At 38.5% G+C, this 27689-nt stretch overlaps 1 protein-coding gene across 2 annotated transcripts in view; it reads left to right on the top strand.

The window, feature by feature from the left end:
- MORN1 (MORN repeat containing 1) overlaps positions 1 to 27689 on the top strand; it is a 182908-nt gene that overhangs the window by 36732 nt on the left and 118487 nt on the right. For both annotated transcript variants that reach the window (XM_072425997.1, XM_072425996.1), the window contains exons 7-8: positions 11485 to 11581; positions 19986 to 20096. In XM_072425997.1, the coding sequence (XP_072282098.1) occupies positions 11485 to 11581; positions 19986 to 20096 (208 nt within the window). The remainder of the gene's footprint in view (positions 1 to 11484; positions 11582 to 19985; positions 20097 to 27689) is intronic.

The raw sequence follows: 27689 nt of genomic DNA, 5'->3' as shown, positions 1-27689 counted from the left end.
TGTAGTATTCATCTATTTCATGCCACTCACCCCATTGCTTTGTTATTCTGCAATACTTCTCTTGTGTATGCTCTGTAACCCCAAATATTTTGTTGCAGCTGCTGCACAGCAAGTAGTTGCAATATAGCATTGACAAAATGTTTGCAAAAGTATATAATATATAGGGTAAAAATTATCTTAATTAGAGAATATATATTTATCAAGAGACTAATAATTCCGTATGAAGCCTGTTCAAATATACCATTTAATTTCATAGTGCATTTAGATTCTTCAGTTTTGCCTTGCAGGAAAAATGAGCCACCCAGTGCTGAGATTTACACCGTTCTGCCCCACAGCAAATCCTTGTCTAGTAGGTTTGGGTGTCTAATCTATCGTTGTAGTTCACATTTAGATTGTACACAGATGTACACACATCCAAATTCTGTAAACAATCTTTTATGATCGTTTCCAGTGACGGATGAACGAATGATCGATGCACAAACAGCCTCCATTCTGTTTTATCTAGACAGGAGGGGGTAGAACGCATCAGTAGCACCCTGCTGTGCCCTCTTCCATAGATATGCTTAGTAGTCATTTCTGATCAGTCCTTTATTAAACCACCAGGGTGGATCTATGAGTGAAGATGGCTGTACACACGTCAGATTTTTTGCTGAAGATGAATGATATAAGAAAAATTTGACATGTTTACGCAGCCTTACATACAGGCTCCCTTCCAACCATTACTAGACAGTGAAATTAGAAGCAGAACACTAATGAGGTCACCTCTTTGTCATTCTGATTCCTCCTATCATCATGCTGTTTGTACTGCAGCACAACTGACCAGTTCCTTCTGCTTGTCTTTCCCCAACACTATTTTGTGCTCTACAGATATTGCAAACGGCTGATAGCAGATTATTTTCAGGTATCAGAAATAATTAAATGATATATATTTGAAAACAGAGCTTCATTATTTTGCGTCTTTTATATCTGTCTAAATATCAGCTTAGTTCGCTATAAGTGAACATTTTCCCCTTTAAATTTAAACACATTAATTTGTACAATTCACTCTATTTAGGTTCAATTTTATAAAGATCTTATTGCATTTAGAGACACGCACAATATATTTCAATTGTAATTATTTAGTCATATAATCTGAATAATAATCAAATGAGTTGGAAAATGTTTTCTCAGTACGATACGGAAAGCAAATAAATATGCAAATATCACATCAAAAATTATTTTCAGGTAAGCTTTGTAAAAATAAATCCATATTCACTAAAAAAAAAAAAACATGACAGATTTCTAGGAAAGTGCTCTGATTTGATAGCCTTGCAGTAAAAAATAATTGAGGGCCAGCCTGAATGTATGGTCATTGTATACACAAAAGACATATTAAGACATTTGCTGCAAATCTAAAAATCTGTTGGAACTTATAGCCACCAATTTGCATTCATTAATTTAACTTGCTGTTGATTGATCTAAACTCATGTATGACTAGCTGTGGGTTATAGAACATCTGTGCAGCCTCTACCTTGTTATTTCATAGGCTTTACAGTACGGAACCTCTGCAGGGGAAATAAAAGCGTTATTTGGTGACATATGGGCTATAATCAACCAAATGCAGAGCAGCAAATGTGTTGGTAATATGGAAACACCACCCAGTGTTGTTTTTTCCCCTTTTCCTTTGGACTTCTGAAATTTGCCAGAATATAAATCATATGAAAAAAACCCTTTTGGTAACAGAGTTTTATATATTTCTAAAACCCCCAAAAACAAAAAAAGTACAGATCTTTTTTTTTAAATTTTAGGCTAAAAGTAAATCTACTTTTCCCACAACAGATTTACTTTAATGCAAAGGTCGGGGAAATATATTTTGCAGTGCACCTCTGCACATTTACCATGGTTTAGTATTGAACTTATGGAAAAATTTACATGAATCTGCTTAAAGTCCAGTGAGATCTTAACCTAAAAGAGCCTAGTTCTTCCCTGTTTGACTACAGAACACCTCTCCCCCTTATTGCCATTACATAAGAGGTAAGTGCTCTAGTGTTTCTCAACCAGAGATCCATGAAACCCCAGGGTTCCTCCAGAGGTTTTTAGGGTTTCCTTGATCAATTTGTGTCTCTCAGGCCAGTTTAACTGGCACCAATTATCTTTTTGGCTGACCTACTTCCCAATGGCCAGCAATGTAGGAGGCATTCTTCCTACTAACCAACCAACTAATGTACTATGAGCTGTGGATATAGTAATTATAGTAGGAGTTCCCTAAAACCTTAAAGATTTTTCAAGGGGTTTCCTTTTAAAAAGGTCAGGACACATGACTTTAGAGTACGGGAGAAAAAAACTTGGGCAGGGGAGATATACTTACCTGTTCATTGCTCAAACTCTGATACATTCAGCTGTGTTTTTTGATGTGAGCATTACGGAGAGTAGTTTTCAAAAGCAGGGAACACATGTTTGTTTTTTTCACATACTTAGCTTTAGGGTACTTGAGAAAATAGGGAGACGACTAACCACAGGGAATCGCAAAGAATCGGTGCAGCCGTGACCATACCACAAATACTGCTTTGAACATTATCACCAGCAGGTCACTGGCCAATTTAAAATTGAACACAGATAGGCAGATTTAAGGAAAAACACAAAATTATGTTATGTTATTGGTTGATTTTTTTTGTGGACACCTGACCATCACAAACAAAAAGGTGGTTGCTGGTTATCTGATTTTAAAACCTAATATGAAGCCGCTTTGGCTATATTACTCTCCTTTTTCTGAATAGGCCTTTTCATCTCTATTCATCCCATGTGTTCTATTCATCCCAAAATTGTTTAGTAGATTTGATGGACTTGAGGGCTCGGTTTGGGCCACTGAAGTCCAACAACTCTACCAATGTTCCTGCACTCAAGTTCCTGCACACTGAACCCACCAAATCATGCTTTTTATGTCGATAAAGGACAAAAGGGATAGAGGGTCCATAATATATACATATAGAGTTCTGCTGCTGCTAGGAATATATTGCCATACCATATTACTTCATGGTTTCACCCAACAATACCACAAGCTTCATGGTTTCACCCAACAATACCACCAGCTCCATGAACCTTCCCTAGTCCCAGACAATTAGAACATACAAAAGGAGTTGTCAGCAATATGTCATGTTCAGTAAGTGCTTTATTCATATTCCAGCACAGGAAACTTGACAGAGCCCTGATGCATTTCATACTAAACATAGTTGGCCATAAGGCTTCAAGCCTCATGTTTTTAGTGGAGCTGGCTTTGTTCACGGGGTCACAGTCATTGTGGAACTATAATGGCAACACAAGACTGGATGTACAATTATCTAAATTGTCTTTGCACTGTAGTTCCGTAAGAATAAAGATACCTACAGGTCAGAATAGACATTCCGGGGTACGGGTGATCAGAGCGGCTTTATTTTATTACTTGACTACTATTTTCCAAAATAAAGTTCCCAGTGTAATTGTTGTAATTGAGTGGAATAGTTATGACAAATGATTTCACAGTAATGTTTTATAGTAAGGATAATATTTCACAGATGTCTAATTTACAACTTGTATTACGTTTAGGCCAATACGGGGTTCACTACTGGAAAACATTACTGTTGTGTTGGCAAACCATTTTCCACTTATAGTCAGCAAAGGACTACCTGCATATTTACCATTAGTTTTGTAATTTGATATATGCTGCAGTGGTATATTTTTTTTGTTGCATGTTTGTTATTTGTTTTGTTTTTAATGATGACGCATTTAGTAGAAAACAAGACATTTTAATAGGACACTATAGGGTGTGCTTACTGGGACCAGTAAAGACATGAATGGATTAAGCCCAGTCAATAGTCTCAGTCTTTTATTGTAAGGGCTTGAGTGCCTGTATTAAGAAAAGTACTGTAAAAGGATTCCACAGTCAGGGTGCATTACCAGTAAAAGCTTATAAAGACGGTTTCTGAAAATAGCAGGAACCATACAGCACCTGCACAGAAGATAAGCAATAATGCATTTTCACTGGCATACCAGGGCGAGACTCCATCAAAGGACATTGCAAGGTTAGTACAAGAGTTCAGCAGCTGTGTCATCAACCCCAGGCTCAACACTGAGAATCTAACAAAATAAAACCTCTTCCAGAGAACCATCCCCATTACATGTGTCTAAAGTAATAACAAATGACATTTCTAAATGTAATAACACCTGACACGGGCCAGACAGTGAACACCAGGACATGATCGCCAAATAATGAAAATATATACATAGCATGGCTTTCATTGTCCCATGCCTGCCTGTCAACTACAAGGAAACTTCTAAATATGGATATATTTTTATATAGGTATGATCAGATGATGGAAAACGCAACTGGACAGGTTCCCCTTTTACTCCTATGACATACAATGACATTAAATATCCTTATTTAATGTATAGTTCTGCATAATATGTTGGTGCTATATAAATACTGTTTATTATTATTCATAATAAAAATAAAAATGTACAGGTTTATTACCTGCAGCCCTTTTTTGTATATAACTGCTTATTATAGTGGTGCTTTCTAGGTTAATAATAAGGTAGATTATTTTATTCTTCCAGTTCATCTCACAGGAGAGTAAATGGTAATTGCATTTTTTGCAAGATCAGCAGGTAATTTCTGTACCTGTTGAAAAGATTCTTTTAGTGGTACATCTGTAAGTTGTAGGGCACAATCATTTTTTGGGTTTTTGTTGGGTTACTCATGAAAATAAATGGCGCCACAATTCAGCTCACACACTGCCATACATTGGGGTATCAATTCGTTGTGTGTTATCTCAGTGCAATGGTGTGAATCCAACATACAAATACGTGAAGCACAGAAGAGCCTGCTTAAAATGCACAGCCTCTTCAACACTTCTGCACAGCAGATAGTCCTCCCTGTTATCACAGTTCACATTGTATTCCATAGGACAGAGGCTAGGTCCTCCAGGAATACATTGAGTGGACTGGGTCTTAGATAAAAGGAAGAGAAGCTTGTGTGCTGTATAGTCTATTACAGGTCACTGTTATCAGCAGGCATTAATTATCTGTAGAATTGTACCTTCTCTAATAACCTACACATCTTACACATCCTAGGGGTCTCATGGTAAATGTTACCTTGAACTTTCCTTTTCTTTTGTAGCGTACAATTTTCCACTATATGCAATGAAGCTAGTGTTTTTTTTGCTCTTGAAGCTGCAGCAATGCTTAAGATTTAATCATAAAAAAACAAATATATATATGTACCTAGATCTGTTATTATGGCCGCTCATTTGTGCTATTTACAAGTGCTTATCCAGCATGGCGAATGTGCCTGAGCTGACTTTCATTCGGGCAGCTGTTTTATCCTGATGGGCAGGATGTGATATTGCCTCAACTGGACAAAGACAGCTAAAAAAATAAAAAAGGAAAACTTAAAATTTGAGATTTCTTATCCATTGCCTTCTTTAATTTAGGGTTCATTCACACTTTACTGTATTGGTGGATTACTGGTGTGTTTAAGTGCAATTCAGTGTTCTCCCCAGCCGGGCGCACCACCCAGCACTTTCACTCAGCGTAAAAACATTGCTGGGGAAAATGTGCTCTGATCAGTGAACTGCCAACACACCAAAATGGTGTCAGATAGGCACCATTGTTTTCCAGCACATCACAAAGCAGTAGTAGTGTGTAACAGTGCATTGTGGTTGGCTTCAATTCATATGTGTTGGATAAACATGTTGGAGTGCAAAGTACTTTGGGGGTTACTCCAATGCGCTTTGCAAGTGTTCAAAAGAAAATATAAAATACAGCTGACCAACAACCAAATTTATACTTTTTAATATCTAAATATTTGTGAAATAATAGGCAGATTTTTAATTTAAAAAGGACCTAGGGGACAACTATACATGTTCCATAATTGTCTTTGTCTTTCACAGTCCTTTCCAACTACAAACGACTGCACGATGCATGAACAAGTGCTGTACATACAGCACATACAACAATGTTCTGCTCCATGGAGGGGGGAGGGGGAGAAGAATGGAGCGGCACCCCGCTGCGCTCTCTCCCCTTCACTTACATTATGATCGTTCGACGTCCATCGTCCTTGGATCCGCCAGGACAGTCATTCAGACGATGGACGACGAGTATTGGACACGCAAGATTCTCGTCCGATATCAGACCCTAGGCGATTATCTGACTTACCATCATTATTAAAATAATATTATTAACCGTATTTATATATAACATATTATGCAGAGCTGTACATTAAATGGTGCACCATATATATTGTAAACAATTCAAGCCAAAAAGTAAAAAATATGGTATTCCTTTTAATTTCTGCGCCGGTCATTGTGATCTAGCCCGGTCAAAAGGTCTTGGTGACCGGAGAAGTGTTTGATATAATTGAATTAGAGATGGCAATAAAAAAATCAAAGAAAAAAATTACCCCAGTGGAGCAATACCGACACTGACTATCCTGACCGTGCAGCACATGAGACAGCTGGACAGATGGGAGTGTAGATAACTCCAGGTTATATTTTGTCTGTCGTATATCATGGATTTATAGTGATCACATAGCTATAAACTATAGAAAGCAATAAATGCTGGAATTCTAATCCAGTCTGTGTATTAGGACACAGAGGAGTGTTCCTGGAGGGAAGCCGTGTTTTATTATGCAGAGGTTTAAGAACTGCAAAACAAATTTAATGTAAATCAAAAACGTAATCCATATGTTTATTTGCTAAGCAATTGCTAAAGCGATCTTTATACCCTTTTTTTTGTTCTATGTTATTTTACCATTTTCTGGATACCAGATGGAACTGGGTAGGGCAGAGGCGTTCGATGCAAACCAAAGTAAACCTATATCAGCTGCACGTAATATGAACTAACGATGCGTGGGCAATCTTATATACACACAAGGGTTTCAGTGATACAGCAGACACCAGAGGGTACTACACAATACTTTTATCTGGCAGCCCACTCACATTGTGCTTTTATGCCCTGTACAAATGTCAGATAGACGGCGGTTTTCTGGAAACAATCTACCAGGGCAGATTGATGAATGATACTGAGGGACTGCTGTTCAAATGCAAAAATGGTTGCCTGAGATGAGCACTACTGTTCTTCTAGGGCAGTGTTTCTCTGTCTTTTTAACATGGGTGAACCCAGTGTTCAACCAAGAAATGTTTTAAAGGTTGGTGGGAAGAAATTGCAGGTAGGTAGCAGACCCAACCCTTCAGTAACCACTAAAAAAATAGCTGGGTAGTTACTGAAAAGTGCTGGTTGGTGTGCCCGGCTAAAAGGAACTGTGGGGAACACTGGGTGAACCCCTTGAAATAACAGTACATTAGTGTGATGGTCAGTAGGAAGAATGTCACCCTTACATAATGATCATTATGACTCTCAGGTCAGTTTTAATATTAACAAATTTCTCATTGCTCAAAGAGCAACCTCTGCAGGAACCCTAGGGTTTCTCAGAACCCTGGTTGGGAAACACTGGTCTAGGGCATTATTATCCTAGTGTGTATAAACAGCTATAGGGCTCCTAAAGTTTTTATGCAGATATTTTTTTTTTTTTTTGCAGATGCACCCTCGCTAGTCTTGAGTTTGTCACTGCTTGGATATGGTGATGGGGTCAGAAAAGTATGGAGGCCTATGATATGGGATGGGGAGTACATGTATCTGAGCACCAACCCCTTTTGGTTTTAGACGTTGTTCACACTATGGGGCTGATTTAATAATGCTCTCCAAGGCTGGAGAGGATACACTTTCATCAGTGAAGCTGAATGATCCAGCCAACCTGGAATGGATCTGGTCCAGGATTGAAAACATTTGCTAACAAATAGCAAATGACTTTTAGGAAATCCATTCCAGGTTTGCTGGATCACTCAGCTTCACTGATAAAAAGTGTATTCACTTCAGGCTCAGAGAGCTTTAATAAATCAGGCCCTATGTGTGGTGCACTGTGGTACACTGTACCTTCCACAAATATGCAAGAACATAAAACATTTAATAGAATATACCCTGATGCCCTCACTATATACAAAGCAGTGCAGGATTTTCCTGCAACACACTGCTGCACACATTTTTGTCTGCATCACAATGGAAAGCAGTAGAGGTAATTGTACTTTGTCGTGTATTGCAATAAAACGTATGAGAAAGCAAAGTTGTACAGTGCCAATGAGGCCCTAGAGAACTCCTTTTATATCTATCATCTATATCTAAAGATCTACACATCCAATACCAGTTATGGAGGATTTTGTCTGCAAGGACAGTTGGGGTTGTTCTGTTGCATTCAGACCTTTTCCGTTTAATTAATCGACCATAGATATGTTTGCTAAGAATGTTTTCTGTATAATCCCTTGCTATATGGTGTGCGGTGTAATTTCGTTCCCATGTAATCGTATGTGAAATGAATCCCCCCACTTGCGATAGGCTTCTGGCTTTTGTACAAGTTGAGCTTAGTCCCATCTCTGTTACTGTACTTCCTTCCTGTGTGTTTAGGGAGGATGTTCTGCTCTTTAGGCAAACTGCTAATCATGCTCAACAGGTGTGATGCTGAATGGCATTCCTTCTGTGCACAATTCTACAGTCATCTTTTTCTTATTGTTGCATTGTCCAAAAATAGTGGCTTACAGAATAACACCAATTTTGTACAATTGCCAAATTCCTATCCGGCAGCATTCATTACTCCATATCACAGTTAGGCAACTTATGGCTCCACAGCTGTTGAGAAACTAGAAGTGGAGAACAGTTTTCACATTAAAACCCTATTTTTTTTTTTACCAGCAACAAATTATTCTAGAATCACATAGGTATCAATTGCTTGTATAGAAATTCTTAAGATTCTATATATACACATTGGACCCCAGCAAATGATAATTAAAAGGATCACAGCCCTATAGATAGAATGCATCTGCTTGCTTGTTAGAACATCCGAATATGCTTTGCCCATTTCCAAATGTGTTTAGAACCCCTGCTGATTGTAGAAGAATAGGGGGCTTAGCCAATGTACATCAACATTTATAACAAAAATAAGCACTGCAACTGACTCTACAAATGTGCAAACAGATGACAAATTCTAGCTATGAGGCCTAATGGTATACACAGCAATCAATTAGGCATTGCAATGGGGACATGTAGATCATGTCAGAGTGGGTTTCGGCATGCTGAATCTGCCAGATCTATGCCTGTTACCTAGCAGACATCTTTTTAACTGGGCGAGGACACTTTTCAGAAGATATTCCACTCACAAAAATGAGGTGGGCTATTTACATGGCAAACAGGGTACTAAGTGTTAAACCAAATGTAGCCATGAGGTATTTTTTACATCAAAGCAGCTATGGTTAGCCTGGTGAACATGAAAATGAGCCTAGGGCTAAAAATAAAAATCTGAAAAATTCATCTTTAATACTTAATACAATAAAAGAAAAAATATTTTAAAACACTTTACATTACCTTTAATGTCAATGTGAAGCATAGTTTTTTTTTTCTTTTGTTACACCTCTGAATGGAAGTAAGTAAGGTAACTATGGAAGTGAATGTGTGGAAATAAGAAGAACTCATAATACTTCTAGCAAGTTTTTATTATTGTCTCTGTCTTCCTTACCTTCTTTAAACCTGGTGAGCATTATCAGTGAGAAAGAAACCTAAAGGAAATCCAAAAATTTACAGAATAGAAGCTGAATGGAGACTTTCTAATGGCAATAATGATATTCCCAGTGACAACTGTCAAAGATGGGATTTCTTCTCATTTTGTAGAGATTTTTTCTCATTTTCTGTAGTATCTCTTGGATAGGATAGTCAAGGGTAATATACTACTGAACAGACATAGAAAGAGTTTTACCTATTCTCCAATCTGTTCATATCTAACAATTAATATTGGGCATACGTTTTAATACTCTTCTTTCTATTACATAATTTTTCAAATCACTTAGAGGAATAGTGACAAAATTTCTCAGCTAGATTTTTCTCTGGCCCTACCTCTGTCTTAGTCTTCAGGTCAGAAGAACCACATGTGTAGGAATGACTAATGTCATCCTGATTTCCCCAGGTCAATAGGTGTTACCTTTCAATTCATGCATCAACATCTTTGGGCGTTGTGTGCCCATTAGCTGCAACCTCCACTGCTCCCAAAGCTATGCAGGCATTATTATTATTATTGTTAAAAAACAGGATTTATATGGCACCAACATATTACGCATCGCTCTACATTAAATAGGGGTTGCAAATGACAGACAAATACAGACATGGACACATGAAGAGGAGAGGACCCTGCCTCGAAGAGATTACAATCTAGCAGGTGGGGGAAATAACACACAATAGGAGGGGAGATATGAAGTGGTGGGAAGTACCACGGTTTCAAAGGACAGAAGAAGTTGGGTAGGCAAGTTTGAGCAGAAAGTAGGAGCAAGCCGAATAGGACGAGGAAGACCATTCCAGAGAGTTGGGGCAGCTCTAGAAAAGTCTTGGACATGTGTGCGACCATACACAAGATTTTATGCAAACAGGTTGCCGTGTGCGCATACACGCACCAATACTTGACATACATATACGCACATGGGCAGGGCATAGAATTAAAAGGGCTATTTATGTCCTGTCAGATATTTTTGGATTCTAGGCTTGCCCATAACTCTGCATCCTGACTAATGCATGTCCTGACCTTGGCCTGTACCCAACTAAGGTTCCTTATGCAATCTGACTAATATCTGCCCTGTCATCTGATCCTTTCTAGCCTCTAGTGGGGAGTGCCTGGGGCCCGTGACTTGGTTTCATCATGCAGCAAAGCAGCCCAGTGGCCACTAGGGTTTTCTGGCCATCACCCCTTACATCACTCATCTTCTAAGGTAATCCCATGTCACCAATCCCTAATGGTAGGATGCCACTGTTCAAACATTTAGGCCCAGCATTTAAATATCAAATAAAATACCCATGAATTCCACCTGCTTCTCTCAGTAATTAATGAAAGGCTCCCCTTGATGTGGGCTTCCCTCCCCTTTGTACTGCACATAAAGGAAACCCAGACTTGGCAACATCCTTATTTACCGCAGACGTCTTCATAGTACGCACAAGATCATGTCCCCAAATTTTGCAGGTGCTTTTTTTTAACAGAATATGTTTCACACTTGACAGACGTATGAATACTTATTGTTGCAAGATTCAAATTGCAAAGCAATTCTCGGTGTAAAATTCAACAGCAGCTGCTCTGCAACAAAACACGGGCAAGAAAAGACAACCAATTACGGTGATTGCTTTGAGGCAAGATATTTGCTTATAAGGTGAAACATTTGCTTTGCCAGAGAACCTGTTTTCTTTTCTATCCTAATTCTTTTTTAAGGGGTGCCGATTGCATAATCTTTGAATATTGTGTGGTCCGCCATTCAGGATCTCAGGGTATTTCTATCAAGTTGTTCATTTTCTAGGCCCACCCAGTTTGCTATTGAGAAGTCACTGAAGTAATCCCCTCTTTATGAAGCAGCAGGCCCAGCAAACCTAATGCAGAATAATTTTTTTTTTCAGGGACAGTGGAGAAATGACGTCTTCAGTGGACAAGGAACTATGATTCATTGCTCGGGAGTAATTTATGACGGCCCCTGGATCAATGGCCATCCTGCTGGTACGCACTTTATTATGCTATCCAATTATGACTAAGAAAACACGGTAAACTTAATACATTGGCACCGTTCCATTGATTATTAAGGGCTGCCTTTGGTGTGTGCTACCATGTGTTCAATAGAACTCTGTGATATGACAGCAACTCGAGCTCCAGGCTCTAAAGAAAGAAAAAAAATCAACAAAAAAAATAAAATAAAGCAAAATTAGACTCACTAAGAAAGAAAAGAGAGAGAGTGACAAGCAACGCTTTTTAGTTTTATTTCAAAGGCATTGATGCTTTTGCTGCATCCAGTTTCAAATCCCAAGCATCTGTTGTGGGTGTATAGGATTAGAGCAGACTAAGAGAAATTGATTGTTCCATAATAATATATATTATTCTTCTTCTGTGATTTGTGTGTAAATGCCAGGTGTGTACAAAATAAGATTAAAACCAGTCACGCTGATTTTTTTCTTTCAAAAAATTTAGATAACAATAAAAATTGTATAGAATGAAAGCACATAAACCTATATGGATGTATTTGTAGATGTAATTTGGTATGCTAAAGGGAAAATAAGTCTGTAAGTAACTGGGAGTCTATTTTCAGTAAGTGCCTATTTTGTGTTTTTATTGTAAGGTTTACTGTTAGCTTTTTATATGTGACTTTCTCATCTTTCCTGCTTGATGTTCCATATTTTTGATTCTTATAATTTTCATTGCAATGTTCACTGCACCTTCTGATGGTCATCTGTATATAGGAGTATGTGACCAACATTCCTTGTATAACCAGGCTGTCTGAATAAGAATGTTCTCAGACATTGCATCCTGTGATGTGACAATGTGAACTTGCTTTGGAACTGTAAACTAGCAGCACACTTCTATCACAAAATGTAAAATATGCACAATTTATTATTGATGATTCAATAATGATGTTAGAAAGAAATAAAATATACAAAAGAGATATGTTCACACTGGCCATAAGGTTGCGGTGCATTTACCACTTCCTCTTAGGTTAGTTTAACTTAACCAACAATCTTTTTTTAATAATTGGTAAGGTTGACATTCTTCCTACAATGGTCATCAGCATTTGAGGTTTTCTTTTTACTGAACACCATTCTAATGAGCTGTGGATTTGGCAATTATAGTAGGGAGTCCCTAAGACTGAAAAGTTATTTCAAGGGTTCCCCCACAATAAAAACGTTTAGAAAAGGCTCTTTTAAAAAATTCTACATTTCAAGCCAGCTTTATAGCCAGCTCCATTAAGGCATGATTTGATGACTTTGGCATTTGGTAACATGTATGGCCTTTAATGAAGATAACCATAGACTTCAGCCCATTAATTAATATTGGGATAATTTGGAACACTAAGGGGCTGATTTATAAAAGCTCCCCAAGGCTGGAGAGAATACACTTTTATCAGTTAATCGGGGTGATCCAGCAAACCTGGAATAGATTTCATTAAAGTTATTTGCTATTTGCTGGCAAATGTTTCCAATCCTGGACTAGGTTTGCTGGATCACCCCGATTCACTGATAAAAGTGTATTCTCTCCAGGCTTGAAGAGCTTTAATAAATCAGGCCCTAAATAAGAGTCAGATCTTTTTGTCCAACAGCAGTACCTTACCGAAATGGACACACTCAAATTTTGTAAAAAGCAATACCATATGAGTGAAGGGTGTTATATAAGACTGGACTGGGGGGACTCTTATTAGTATGGTTCCATGTACTGTTTTGGAGTAGGATGTTTAAAAGGGCATCCAGGAAAAAGTAATAAAGTCTCTTGAAACCTTCCCAATTCACTTATATTGTCTTTCTTGCTGCAATTCCCCCTCCACTTCGTTGCTTCATCAGAGCCCTCACAAAATACTTCCCACTCCTGTATATGGAGGAACGTATGATAGTCCTTCCAGGATGTAATGCTTTGGCCTATATGGCCAATCACCCAGCCTGATCACTGTCAAGTGAGGAGAATCGGTAAGTTCTCAGCCCTGCTGACCCATATTCTCCTTAGTTTTTACAAGATTTGACTTCATTCTCCAATGGAAGAACAGGGCAGTGCATAATATAGGTAACTCTGTTGGTCCGGGATTGGCTTTCGAGAGACTTCATCATTTTGCCCTGAATTGGCAATTTAGTCAAGTATTTAAAAAAAAAAAAATAAATAAAGTTAGTGTTGGCAGATTCAATATTTCTACAATGAGATACCAGTTTTGTGGTTCGCATTAAATCTGTTTTTCTTTTGTAAAAGTCCAATGCCAGAGACCATATTAGCCTAAAATACCTAAAAAGCCAAATAAAAGCCTTTATAAACATAGCTTTATCAAATTATTGGTAGGATTTTTTTAGTACACAATACATTCAACCAGAGAACAAGTCAAATGTGTAATAGCACTGGCACGTCACTGTACATAATTGAATGTTTTGCGGGCACAGCAGCAAGCTTTCTGAAGTATGGTTGTATAAAACATGCCAAACTCAAACAGATTAAATAAACAGTGCAAACGGACCATGGGAAAATGGAAAACAATACAAGGATTAATGCCCGAGCTTTGGTGAGCTTATCATAAATGGAAAGAAAAGTTTTCTCTAATTTGGCAGTAAAACCTTACGATATTTTGGCAGGAGTAAGATCTTTCCTTTCCCTCTTTAATTCTTGACAGGGGGCTGGGAATATGAAAACCAGTTGTTAACTGCATCCAGTCTCTGGTACACTTTTTAGGTTCGGGCTTGTATTGCAATTTATTCATAAGCAGCAAAAATCTGATGGATTATGTACTGTTATGCCTAATTGCAAACAGTCACGGAAACTATATATCGCTTTCGTTATGACAAACCTAATCCTTCAGTGGTCTTGTTCAATCTGCTATTTTAAATATAATGATCCAAAAGGAAAAGTCTGTAAGCTGAATTGTAATTTCCCTAAAGACCATCTAGTGAGCTGCCACCCCTCATAAATTGGCTGCTCCAATAGCGTTATAAATCTTAGGCTTTAATGCCAAGTACAGCCAGCAAACTCAACGATGGATCTTTTCAAAGTACATAAAGGTTTTCTATAACTGATAGACTTTAGCAGAAGAATTATGCAGCCTGGCCTTGCTGGCTGATTAACCTGTGCAAGAATGCTGAAAGGTATGCACCCCAATGCACTGCAATTCAAAGGGCCAAGATTGGAGTAGATAGACTGTCACTGGAGAAACTGTGTGATCCAGCAAACTAGGAATAGATTTCTTAAAAATCATTTGCTATGAGTTGACAAATGTTTGCAATCCTGGAACAGATCCATTCCAGGTTTGCTGGATAACCCAGGTTCTTCCATAATATCTTCTCTGGTCTTAGGAAGCTTTAATAAATCTGCTGCACTGCTTTAAAAAAAAAAGATGTTGCAGGTCAACTTTCTGATCCATCGCCATACATGGATAGCCATTGAAAGTAAATGACCTGCTTTAATGAAATTTACATTAAGGTGTGAAATACCTCTAAGGTTAAGGTGTGCATTGTGTGAAAGGGGCCCTTAATGTATAAATAATGGTTATTTGCATTTTTTCTTGGTACATCCAGCTTTGTAAAGTCAAGGGATCTATCTTTAGCAACATATAGAAACAAAATCCCAGACAAATATATGATCTCTCTGGCAGCAGGACGAAATGACAGAGGGTTTGTAACTAGGTGACAGTGCTGTAAGCGAATGACATAATGGCAGGGGTGAATGACATATGACATATCTGAATGATATAATGGCACTGATAAGTGATGTAATGGCACAATAATTTCTATAATGGTGAAAGTGTCAGAGTGTTGGAACAGCTCTATGTGACATCTGTGAGTTAGTCATTTTCTTTCCATAGGGCAAGCTAAAGTTAAAGTAAACTTGGAGAAAAGTCCATTACGTGTTAGTGAAGGACAGCTGAAAGCAGGCTATAAATTAACTGTTAATAGCAGAGGTAATGGTAATGTAGGTCCATGCTTGCCGCCAGGTTCTTCATGTGTTTTATAAACATCCCTAGCTGTCTGGGTTCTGAACACTGAGTGCACTGTATTCACTTGGAGTTACTTATTTCCTGGATGTATAATAAAAAAGCTGAACTTGGGGATAAGCAAAGATTGTCTAAATACAAGAGGTTTGTTTATACTTGCATCTTGGTTCGCTTTAGAAGGTTTTTCAGTATTTGTAGAGGTGTTTTTCCTTTTGGGGCTTTCTCTAATAAAGACCACTCGGTGCTACTCCCTCTCCTTGTGCAGAGTGACCGGTCTTGTATACACCCCTTCCTGTAGTTTTCTGCAGGCAGCCTGTAGTGGGTGAAGCTGCTGGGTCCCTCTTACATTTCTGTTCTCCAGTGATAATATCATTGCTTTTAGTGCAAGGTAATACATTAATTTACAAAGGCCTTAGGTGCAAAGTAGATTTTATCTAGTGTGGGGAACAACTTTGATCTGTATAAAATACATTGTAATTAAAATAAAATAAAAATAAAATCATAAGTAAAATAAAGTGTATTTATGAATGTAGGCTTTAATTATTAGAGGGCTCACTGTTGACACTCCCAAGTCACAGGCCAGGGCTTGTCTGCAAAATAGATTTCATAATTAGAGCATCTTTGGGGGGCCAGGGGTCCCTCATATGCTCATTCTCCAGTTAGTTAAAATAAAGCTTGTGAAATACACTAAAATTCCCATTAGTTGAGGAACCAAGTACAGTATATACCCATTCCCAGTGGAAGACATGTCCAACAGTGGGCCCCTGTGCAGAAATGACTTGGTGTCCCCCCTTACAAACTGACTCTGGGGATTTCTGGGGGTCTCTGTTGGCTGAGGAATGTTCTGGGCCCCAGTGCAGTGGCACATTTTGCACCTCCCTATGTCCATCCCTTCCCATTTCAACAAATTGTTTGTCCTTATTTCCCTATATTCCTATAATTACATTCTTTTATTGATAGTCAAGGATATCATCCAAGCATGGGAGCAACTACACCTCCCTTTCCACACCTGGACAACATAATCTCAGGGGCAGTAGTCTCTGCCCACTCCTTTGACTTCTCTGTCATCCCAGTTACAACATGGGAGGATGCCAGGGCTTGACTTTGTTACACTCCTGGACCCAACCATTAACTGCTTGTCATGGGCTCACTTACACCCATGGCGTGCCCCTTCCTATCCCTACAACATCATGTGCAGTTATTGTGAGTTCCTAGCATTTGATTGCACCATGTAAATATTCTCAGCACATCTGCACAAGAGAATTTAAAAAAAGAAGCCTGCTGTTTTTGTTAGGGGTACATTTTATGTCCACCAATAAATTTTTGTGCATATCAGCAAAACCAAGCAAACTAAAGTATGCAGAAAGACACTCTTGTAAACCCTTGGTGAGTGACTGGACCTTAACTAAAACCTAACAAAATGTAACAGTCTCTAGCTTTCATAAATAAACGTCTATGAATAATATAAATCATTCCTTTTTCTTGACATCATTCTTTCCCTGTGCGAGGTATGTAAATCACGTCATTGGCTGTAGAACTCTCCTTTCCATGATGATCTGTAAGCAGCACTTTGGTGGTGCTTTCTCTCTAAATGTAACTTATGCTCATCACCAGATGTGAAATATTTCCTGGTGCTAGACAGTACTAGTCCCTCTGAGACTGTAATTATTATGTACCATGTGCACGCTGTCAGCGTGCCAAGGAAGGCTGTACTCAGAATCTAAATTTGGGAGCCATTTTTGACTGACTGGAAGAGCACAACATGTCTTATGGCTGGGAATGTCAGTTATCTTCAGTGTATCTGAAAGGCTGTGCGGGAAGTACGGTGGAGATGACATTCTACATACTTCTGGTTATGACAGCTATGAAGTTCAATATTATGTTTAACATCCTCTGTGGGAAACTCATGAAAGGTTATGATTGCTGGCCCCCACAAACCCTACACTGCTGGAGCATGATTAGACTGTAAAGGAGAACTTTGGCTCTAATAAAATGCAGGATATTGCTTTCAAATAAACAGTTGTTCAAACAAATAGATTCATTCAATTAATCCTAAGACTTTTCCTTGTTATGGGAAGGTTGCTAATGTGTAAATTAAAAAAAAAATCAACCCCTGAAACGTTGTGCCTATGCCCACCCCTCCATGCTCATTAGTATTAAGTCTATTCAGAGCAGAACACAAAAGGATTTGTTTTAGTATTATTATAAAATATGCTGTTTCCTTTCAAGTCTGCTTGGTTTAATATGTTGTTATTATTCTTATCTTGTATTTATGCAGCACAGACATATTATGAAGCACTTCACAAAGTCCGTAGTCATGTCACTAAGGACAGGTTCAGACCTGCAGTGGGATTAAGCAGTCCTGCATGGCTCCCGGGCGTCTGGCACATTGCCAGCTGCTAAGTCACTTGCACCGCAGCGCTGGTTATTAAACCAGCATCTGCAGATTTTCTATGGGGCATTCATTTTATATTGGGCTTTAGTGGGTAGTGGGTAAAATTTACATATAGCATCTCCCACAAGGCAGTGTTAACTGCATCACAAATGAACATGGCCTAACCGTCCTTCGAAGGAGCTCACAATCCAAAGTCCCTGACATAGTCATATGCCATAAACTCTTGCAGGACATCTAAAGACACTCCATCCCCAGAACTACTCAAGAGCCTTTGCTTTACATACAGTAGGTTTGATTTATTAAAGCTCTCCAAGTTCTAGAGAAGATAGACTATCATGGGAGACCCCAGGCAATCTACCAAACTTGCAATGGATTTCCTAAAAATCATTTGCTATTACTTGGCAAATATTTTCAGTCCTGGACCAGATTCCAGGTTAGCTAAAACACCCAGGTTCTCCCATGATAGACTATCTTCTCCAGTTTTAGGGAGGATTAATAAATCAGACCCATTGGGCCTGACTTATTAAAGCTCTCCAAGGCTGGAGAGGATACACTTTCATCAGTGAACGTGGTTGATCCAGCAGATCTGGAATGGATTACTTCAAAGTAATTTGATATGTACTAGCAAATGTTTTCAATCCTGGGCCAGATCCATTCCCGGTTTGCTGGATCACCCAGCTTCACTAATAAAAGTGTATCCTCTCCAGCCTTGGAGAGCTTTAATAAATCAGACCCATTGTGTGAGCTGGCTGTTGGCTGTCGAAATAAATGTTTGTATGCATTGTATAGAGAAATAAGGGTAAAGGTAGGAAAAGTAAGAGTGCTGTAGCCCAGCAAGGAGCTCAGACAGGGCTAACAACACTGCTTATGTTTTTAGTGTAACAAAGTGCGCAAAAAGACTAACTGGATCAACAGTTTTAAAAGGAATGGTATGTGAAATGTGCATGTTTTGTAGAATGCCTTTGTTGTATTTATTTTGCCTGGACATACCTTTAATAAAAGATAAACTTCTGTTACTGACTTGCTTTTAAATTTTGATCCCTAGAATTGTGATTAACTGACCAGGTCAGTGTCAGGACACCTGTTATAGTCATGTGACCCATCAGATGCTAAGGATTACCCCCAAATCTTTACTCGTAAAATACATTTTTGGTTTTCTGTTTTATTGCAATATTCTTTCTCTGTTTTGTATGTTATATTTGTTTGTAAAACCTATGTTAAAAAACAAAAAAGATAGATTATACATAAAATACATGTCATGTCACATATTTGTACTAGATATATTCTTTGAAGGGGCAATGTACACTGTATTTTTTATTATATTTTTTATTTATAATATGTTTATTTTTTTATTATATACTTCCATTGGTAATATATGAAACAGCCATTTAATAGGCCACACATAAAAGCGTGGTCTTGGAAGAAACTCTTCACAAGAGTATCTCCCATCTCAGGAAGCAACCTTCAATGGTCCTTATCCAACATTTAATAACATGAGATGGAGACGGATGTTTTCAAGAAGCTTGCTAAGGGTTCAAACAATACTTAACAAGAGAAATAGCAACACACATGTGAGACAAAGGGCCTGATTTATTAAAGCACTCCAAGGCTGGAGAGGATACACTTTTATCAGTAAAGCTGGGTGATCCAGCAAATCTAGAAAGGTTCCGGTCCAGGATTCAAAACATTTGATTGCAAATAGCAAATGACTTTGAAGAAATACATTCCAGATTTGCTGGATCACCCAGCTTCACTGATAAAAGTGTAACCTCTCCAGTCTTGGAGAGCGTTAATAAATCAGACCCAGAGTCTGGTGTGTTATGTACAGAATGTCATGCAAGCAAACTGCTAGTAAATCACAAAGTTGTATTTATTGCATGTAGTGTGTAACATTATTGTCCAGTTGTATCTAAACCTCTGCATCCTCTGGTCTAATTCCTTGAAATAAAAATGTTCTTTTTAAGACTAAACCATTAAATTTCTTCCTCCACCATATGATATAAAGCTTGACTAAATTTGGAATGCATTACTGCTGTACTCATTCATAATTTTATTTTCAGATATTGCAAAGAAGATCGTTATACTGGGAGGCGATATCATCAACGTTGTGCAAGGGATACCAGCAACCTTTCATGTACAACTCCAGACTGAAGATGGTGAAATTGCCACAAGTAAGACAATTCCATTTCACACCACTAATATTGTTGCTATTATTATTTTTACTTGTAGTACTAGTCATAGAATTTTTATTACAGTACTGGCTTGTACACTATTGTAGAAACATATTTTTCCTAAAGCAGACCTATTGTTCAAATTTCAGTTTGTTAATTTTGTAATAGTTTTTCAGATTCAGAGAAAATTGTCAAATGTTAAAACATTTCCCAGGTAAAATGTAAGGGTTGTGCTGTGATAATAGCTATATTTTTTTATTACAACCCAGTTGACAATGGTTCCACAAAATATGGCACATTGGTATTTCATATTACAAACCTGTTGTCTTTTCTTTAAATTACAGATATAGCACTCAAACAATAATTATTTCATCGTTCAGATGTAATACTTTAATATGCAACTTATTGCCCAGCAAATTTAATTTTCATTGTACTGCCCAGCAAGTGTTAAAAAGTGAAAGTAAAAAATTACTCCTTGGCATTGCTCCCTGCATCTATTCTTGTCCACCTCCATAAGTTCTGAGTTTTCGCTCACATACAATAATGCAGAAAGCAATGCTTACATCATCATGCCGACAGTTCTTTTTACATTATTGAGGATTGTCCACTTTTATGGAAACATTTGGTCTATGAGAGTTATGTAAGGCATATCCCCTTAGTTTTATATGTTTAAGAAAACCATGGAAGTTTAGCTGTTCCCTACTCTTATCTTAATAAGTAAAAAACAAAAAGTTTTGGCTTTAGAAACACTTACTACTAACATACCTACTGCAGCTCAGCTCTGATTTGACTAGTTATAATTTCATATAGCACAGTGGGATTTTACCCAAAAGACTAAATCATACCAGGAAAGCACAGTAATAAATACATAACATGGCTGGTGACAAAAGGTGTAAAGCCTGTGTGAAAGGGAGCCATCACTCACACAGACCTATGGCAGCATGGGCTCTAAGTACAATCCTGAACAGGTCTGACAGCATGGGAACTGAAGTCAATTGCTGAGTAGCCATTTGAAGATCTAGCACAGCAGGCAGAAAGATAGGTTAACCATCTGGAACTGATCTGTCAATTTAGTGCGCTGGAAAGGCACGCTGGGAGACCTCATCTCAATAAAAAAATCTCAGTTCTGCAGCTAGTGCTGAAACTTCCTACCAGTAAAGCTGCAGAAATGATGTATCTTTGTGCTGTGTGAATGACAGGGCCATTTCACCAAGTATGTGCCAAATATTTTACCGATGGCAAAAGCTATAGGAAAACTCTGACTACTTTTTCTTAAAAAGGACATGTTCAAAAAAAGGGTATTTACCCCTCTTCCCTACCTTTTCCTACAATAGAACCATCCTACCTTTAACGCTCAGTGCTTACCCAGATTGCACCACCAAAGGCAATATGAAACTTTCCTTCGTCAATGTCCTTGTGCCAGCTGTATACCTCGTCGATTGCTATAATAAACAGCAGGAAGCACCCCACTCCTGATTATAAAAAGGGGGGGGGGGGGCTTTTTCATTCCTACTGTTGCTAGAGATGATCAGGAACAATCATTTTCAGAGAGAAGAATTGTACAGGGCTTTAACCCTTGTCTGCACTGATTGCATTGACTGATGCTTCGTTAGAAGCCGAGCATAAGGAAAACTTACATTATTGAAGAAAACAATTGCTTCTACCTCTTATTTTTATTAGAAATGTGCTTTTATGGTATAAATAGAGCAATGATGAGATTTTATCTGCCTTAACCATGTTAAATGTTTATGCAGAGATATAGGTGCGGAGTTATATAAGCATATTTGTGAAAGTCCTGCATTGAGCTGCACCTGTTTGTACGTCCTTATTGTACACAAGGAATATTAAGTATGAGAGCAGATCGCAGTGAAATCTGCTGTAACCTGAGTTAATAATGCCATGCTATAACTGTTTCCAAAATGCACATGCTAAAATAAAACCTCATCCTTTATGGCAGTCTCAGTGAAATCTATTATCCACGTATCATTTGTGCTTCCCAACGCACTTTTGTTCCTTCCTAATGCACACAAGGTAACAGAACTTTAAAATTCCACATTACTTTCATTTACGACATTTTTCTTTGAGTGGATAATAGAGCGCTGTAAAATGTAAAACCTACACTATAACTTTAGTGTCATAAATGCCGGCATGCTCGATTGTGTTTCAGATCTGACAATTGATATCAACATTTAACATTCTTCACATTGTCTTCACACATCATTAATAATCTTCACATCCACTTTATTAAAGAGAAGAAATTAAAAAGAGGCAAAGTCTTAATTTTCTCAGCGTGCACTTAAGTTGTTTAATTTTCCACATATTGAATGGCTCATGTAGTAGTATACATTTCATGTAATTGTAGATTACCATGGAGAATATGCCTGGCCCTCCATATTAGGCCCTTGAGAGGTTTCAGATACAGTTGATAAATGTACATTATCCACCTGCACATTGTCCTCAGTGCAATGGAATTTGGGAAATCCAAATACTGTACATGGAGTTCTAAAATGACAAGCGACAGTAATGTTTTCTGTGATCCTTCAGTGTAGGCTAGAGATAAATGAATAGAGACAAATGGTGGGTCAGCTGCGGTAAATGAGAACCCAGCTGAGAATTACTTTGTTCATAAGCTGAAAACTGTATTCTTTGCCTCCGATTGGGATCCTTAATATCTCCTAGTAACCCTGGATAACTTCTTGGAATTACCAAATTGGATGATTACATCAGTGATAGAAACAAGGGAGAAATTGATACAAAATGTTTATTTTAGGGTGCTGTTGGCAGTATTTATATATTTGTGGGGCCCAATAATGCCTATAGGTGTGTATTGGTAATTTTACGTCTCCTGTAAATGTACACTGTATTACAGTGGCATGCGGAACTATGTGCATATAATGTGGAATCATAAAGCTTTGTATAACAGAAAGGCACAAGCACTATGCATAACAGGCCTGAGGCACCACACACAGTGGAGTGGGATGAGGCACCGCACACAGTGGAGAGGGATGAGGCACTGCACGCAGTGGAGAGGGATGAGGCACTGCACGCAGTGGAGAGGGATGAGGCACTGCACGCAGTGGAGAGGGATCAGGCACTGCACGCAGTGGAGAGGGATGATGCACTGCACGCAGTGGAGAGGGATGAGGCACTGCATGCAACAGAAAAGGATGAGGAGAATAGGCTATTTCTGTGAGGAGGACATAGATAGGGGAGAGTAAGTTGTGCTTTCTCAAATATAGATCACATTGATACTGTCAGTACTTTTCCCCCTCTCTCACTCAATCCCATGGGGACACCTAGCAACAGACAGGAGCCACACAGGCATGCGCCAGCAAGGGGATTAATATACAAAGGGGAACCTATAGTCCTCCAGCAGGTAGCTGTCTTTTCCTTGCTTCTGGCTGTTTTGTCAGTGCACTGGAAACTGGGAGGTATAGACATTGATCAACCCCACTTGCTAATTTTTTATGGCACATCACATCTTAGTATTTAGTCAGGCTCAGACCTGATGCTCATTGCCTGTGATTGCATTCAGTTCCTGTCCTGCTGTGGGTGCTTTAGTGTTTGATACTTTGTCTAACCTGCCCTCTGCCTCCTGAACTGAGCTGTTCCTGTATTCTGACCTTGAGACTTCTCTACCCTTTGAATACCTCACCTGGCTTGTGGCTTTTCCATGCATGACCTTTTCCTTGTTTTCTGAGCTGCTATCACCTAATGATTTGGACTTAGAATATAGCCCAGGGTTCTCCCCAGGCACTTTTAGCTTGGCGCACCACCCAGCACTTTTCAGCACCCACCCAGATGTGTTTGGGTGGTTACCAAAGAGTTTGTTCACAATACAGGGGCTGCCACCCACCTAAAATTTCTTCCCACCCGGCTTGAAAAAATTTCTGGGTTGAGCACTGTAGCCTTTGCCTTTTAATGGTTATTTGCCAAATCTTTGTACCCCCAAAAGCAATTCCTTGTGTACCTTTATCCTGGGGGCAACTGAGTGCTGGGACGGCACAACTATCCCCCCCGGGCTGAGCTGAGGCTTGTGTATAGGTAAAGACTACAGTGATACATTGGGAAATTACATATGGTTAAGCACTGGCATTTGACCCAAGGCCTTATAGATACCAGAGAGTCTGGGCAGCAGAATGTAGTTAATTTTTCATAAGAGATGAGAAATCAAGTTTCAAATATACCCTAAAATGTTAACTTACAGCAAGCCTAATAAATCCACCTAAATGGCTGTCTAGTATACAGCACTGACAGTTCATACTTCATCTGAATTATTGATGACAAACTTTAGAAACCTTAGACATACATGTTGTCTTTTCTTTGTCAATGAATCGCTGTCTGCTAGTTTGAAACCCAAAGAAGGAAGCACGTGTTATTGATGACAATTTTGCATATTAACTCCCTTGGGGCCAAAAAACAATGATACTTGATACATGTTTACATTTAAAGATTTTACAAGCTCCTTTCCTCCTACCTATATATTGATGATCACTTAGAACAAAATTTGTTCACCTATCATTTTATATCTGTAAATTTAATAAAATGAGACCTTTTTGGGATTACATTCTGAAATAGCACACAATAAAACTGTCTCCCAGATCCCCACTGCCCATAAAGTTTTTCTACGTGTCTTTGTCCCAAAGAAATGTTACCTAAGTAACCCCCCCCTCCACATATCCAAAATTTCCAGCATTGAAAAAAATCAAACTCTTTTTATCGGGCCTGGTACAGAAGAACTCCTTGTCCCCCTACTGCTGGCAGCCCTGTTTAAAGAACAATATTGCACTGTACATTAGTGCTGGGAGAAATGAAGTTATACAAAGAAGACCAGGGGTTTTAAGAGGCTTTTTCATAAAAAAAATTGTATTTAGGTATTACATGTGATTTACATACAGTAGTACATTTATAACCAACTGTCATATGTCTATATCCCCTAAAGAAGGCAGTAGGGGAAACGTGTTGGGCTACCAGACGATAGTTTATTGATGTGATAAAAAACGTTTACTCTACAATGCAGTTAGTATTTCTTCTGTCTAGTTTGATTACCCAAACCCCATGGTTATTAATGGGAGCAGGTTACCATGGCTCTATAAATGTACAGGTAGTCAATAAATTCTGGAGCAAGCTGTGCTTTGATATGCAAAAATAAACAACTGCTGAGTGTGTTCTGATCATTAAAGAGTTACAAGAGTTTGCAGAACAGCAAAGTATTTTGTCTACAAGTCATGCAAACTGCCCCGTCCCCCCAATCAAGCCTCTGCCCTGCAGGGAGCAGGGAAGCCCCATTCGTATCCAGGGGTTGTGCGTATGTCAGATGTATGTATAACTTCATATCTTCCAAATTTAAATAGGGGGTGGCTAACAACAAAAACCATACAACAAGAGGAGTCTAACTATACTCAATAATTTTAGTGCTGGGAGAAGCTGTATCGCATAGCTAGATCTTATCCTCTTTAAAGTGAGAGCTGTACATGTGAGAAATAAAGCCATTTCAAGTATTTTCATTGTCATTTTGTCTGTTACAACAGCTTTCCTGGCTTGTTTTCACTGCAGTTAGAAGCTTCTTAGAATTATCTTCTCTTGTTAAAAAACATTCTCCTTACAGTCCGTATTCAAATCCTGCATGCTTCTGGGAAGCTTAACATCGAGAAATTTAAGTTTGACCCCCGCAGGCAATTATTTTTTAAAAAGGATTATGTTCTCATTGTTCTCAGTGTGGCAAAACTGTAGGAACAGGGAGATATTTTGACTTTAGTCTGACTTTAAAGCAAACCAGTTACCATAGGTTACAGGTAAAATTAGGAAGTACATGCAAATCATGCAGTGCTGATTAGTCTGAAAATCTGTTTGGTATTTCAATATTCCTCCTTTATTAGCACATTTTCACAAAGCAGTGAGGGATACCTCTTAATAGATTGAGATTTTACAATGCTTTACCGAATGCCCTGTGAATAATCTTTAGCATCAATTCTAGAAAATAATTAGATCAGCATTCTTCAGTACTCATGTTTCTGGGGCTCCAATGGAGCCCACCAGCAACAGATTTTCATGCAAATCACACCAATCAATATATTTTGCTGTAGCTGACAGGTGTGCTTTAAAACATGTATGTAAAGAGCCGGTGGCTGTGCCTATCATGTAACCATCTTCCTTACCTTGATCGCAAGTTATTTCACTACTATGATGTCTCTTTTCAAGGCTGATATAAATGAACAAAGAAGTATTGAAAATAAACATTGCTTCACATAAATGAGAAACTAAGAAATAGCTGGTGTTATAGAGCAGGGTGCAGGCTACGATTGACAAGCCTGTAATGCAGCAATATACCTTCCGTAGACATGATATGATTGACCCTAGCTAATTCATTTAGAACTATCTGTGAAAAGTGAACGCCGTCTTTTATAGACAAGATTTGTCCTTGGAATACTTGTAGATGGGAATCCTTGTCACAGCTGTCCTTGGTTATGGCTACAATGGCATTGAATTCTAGATGCTTACAAAGAATGATCAGATCCAGCTTACAAACAAAAGCCACATATCCAGGCTTAATATTTTTCTCATACAGTGTGTGTTAAGAAAGAGCTTACCAGTTCAGTTAACTCTTGAGTTCCATTTTAAAGACATACAGCTGTACAAGAAATACTGCACAATAAATGTTAATAGCAGTGCCAAAATCGAATTTTGCTTTGTAAATGCCCATAAATTGCCTGCTTCTGCACAATGCCTGTACACTGAATTTTTAAAGACCCAGACTGGCAATCTAGCTGTTCAGGTACGTACCACAAGGGTTGGAGTATATAGGAGAAGCAATGGGCTGGTGTGTGTGCCATGAGATAGTGATCAGTGTAGTTAGATTGAAATGTCAAAATTTGATGTGGTTTGTGCAAAATGTTGCACTTCTGCCTGTCCGTGATTAGGTAAATTCACCTCTCATCGCTCCTTTACCAGTAATGTTATCTTCACCCGGTCCTCTTCCGGATTTCGGATCTTCAGCCACCTTGATTGGCCAGGCAGGAAAAACGTATCTTATGCACATGTGCAAAGGAGTCCATTCATTCCTGGAACCCAGCTATTTTAGGATCATACACTAAGCTGCACATGCGCATCTCAGTGTACATTGCAGAAAAGATTGTGACCTGACATGTAAGTTTGTTTTATTGCAGAGGAGACTTTGCCTGTGTCCTCCAGCTGATTGTTCACAATTTATTTTAGTTTTAGAACCACTCTTAATTTCATCAGTTATCACCCTCTGCACATCTTTGTCTACCTGAAGGAGCTTTACGCCACATTAGATCTACGGTAGATGCCGGAGCATTCTCCGCCTGGTCCGTGGGTTTTTATGGAGATGTTGCTCCAATAAAGCTAAAGTTGCAGGGTGGTACCACATCTGGGTTGGGGGTGAGCCACATATTATGTACAAATATAGGAATAATTTGCAAATGTTTCCATGCTTTAGCATTACCATTACTTGTGCCAATCAGTTTAAAGAGGTTGGCATAAAAACTGATTATACGTTTAGATGGAGTTGGATAGAAAACTTAAAATATGTGCGGGGTAGGATTAAATGTATTTGTTGGATGAGATTGTATA

This window comes from Pyxicephalus adspersus, chromosome 11 (assembly GCF_032062135.1).
Source record: "Pyxicephalus adspersus chromosome 11, UCB_Pads_2.0, whole genome shotgun sequence".
Taxonomy (NCBI): Eukaryota; Metazoa; Chordata; class Amphibia; order Anura; family Pyxicephalidae; genus Pyxicephalus; species Pyxicephalus adspersus.
The sequence above is the reverse complement of the archived record's forward strand: the minus strand, read 5'-3'. Positions and strand labels throughout refer to the sequence as shown.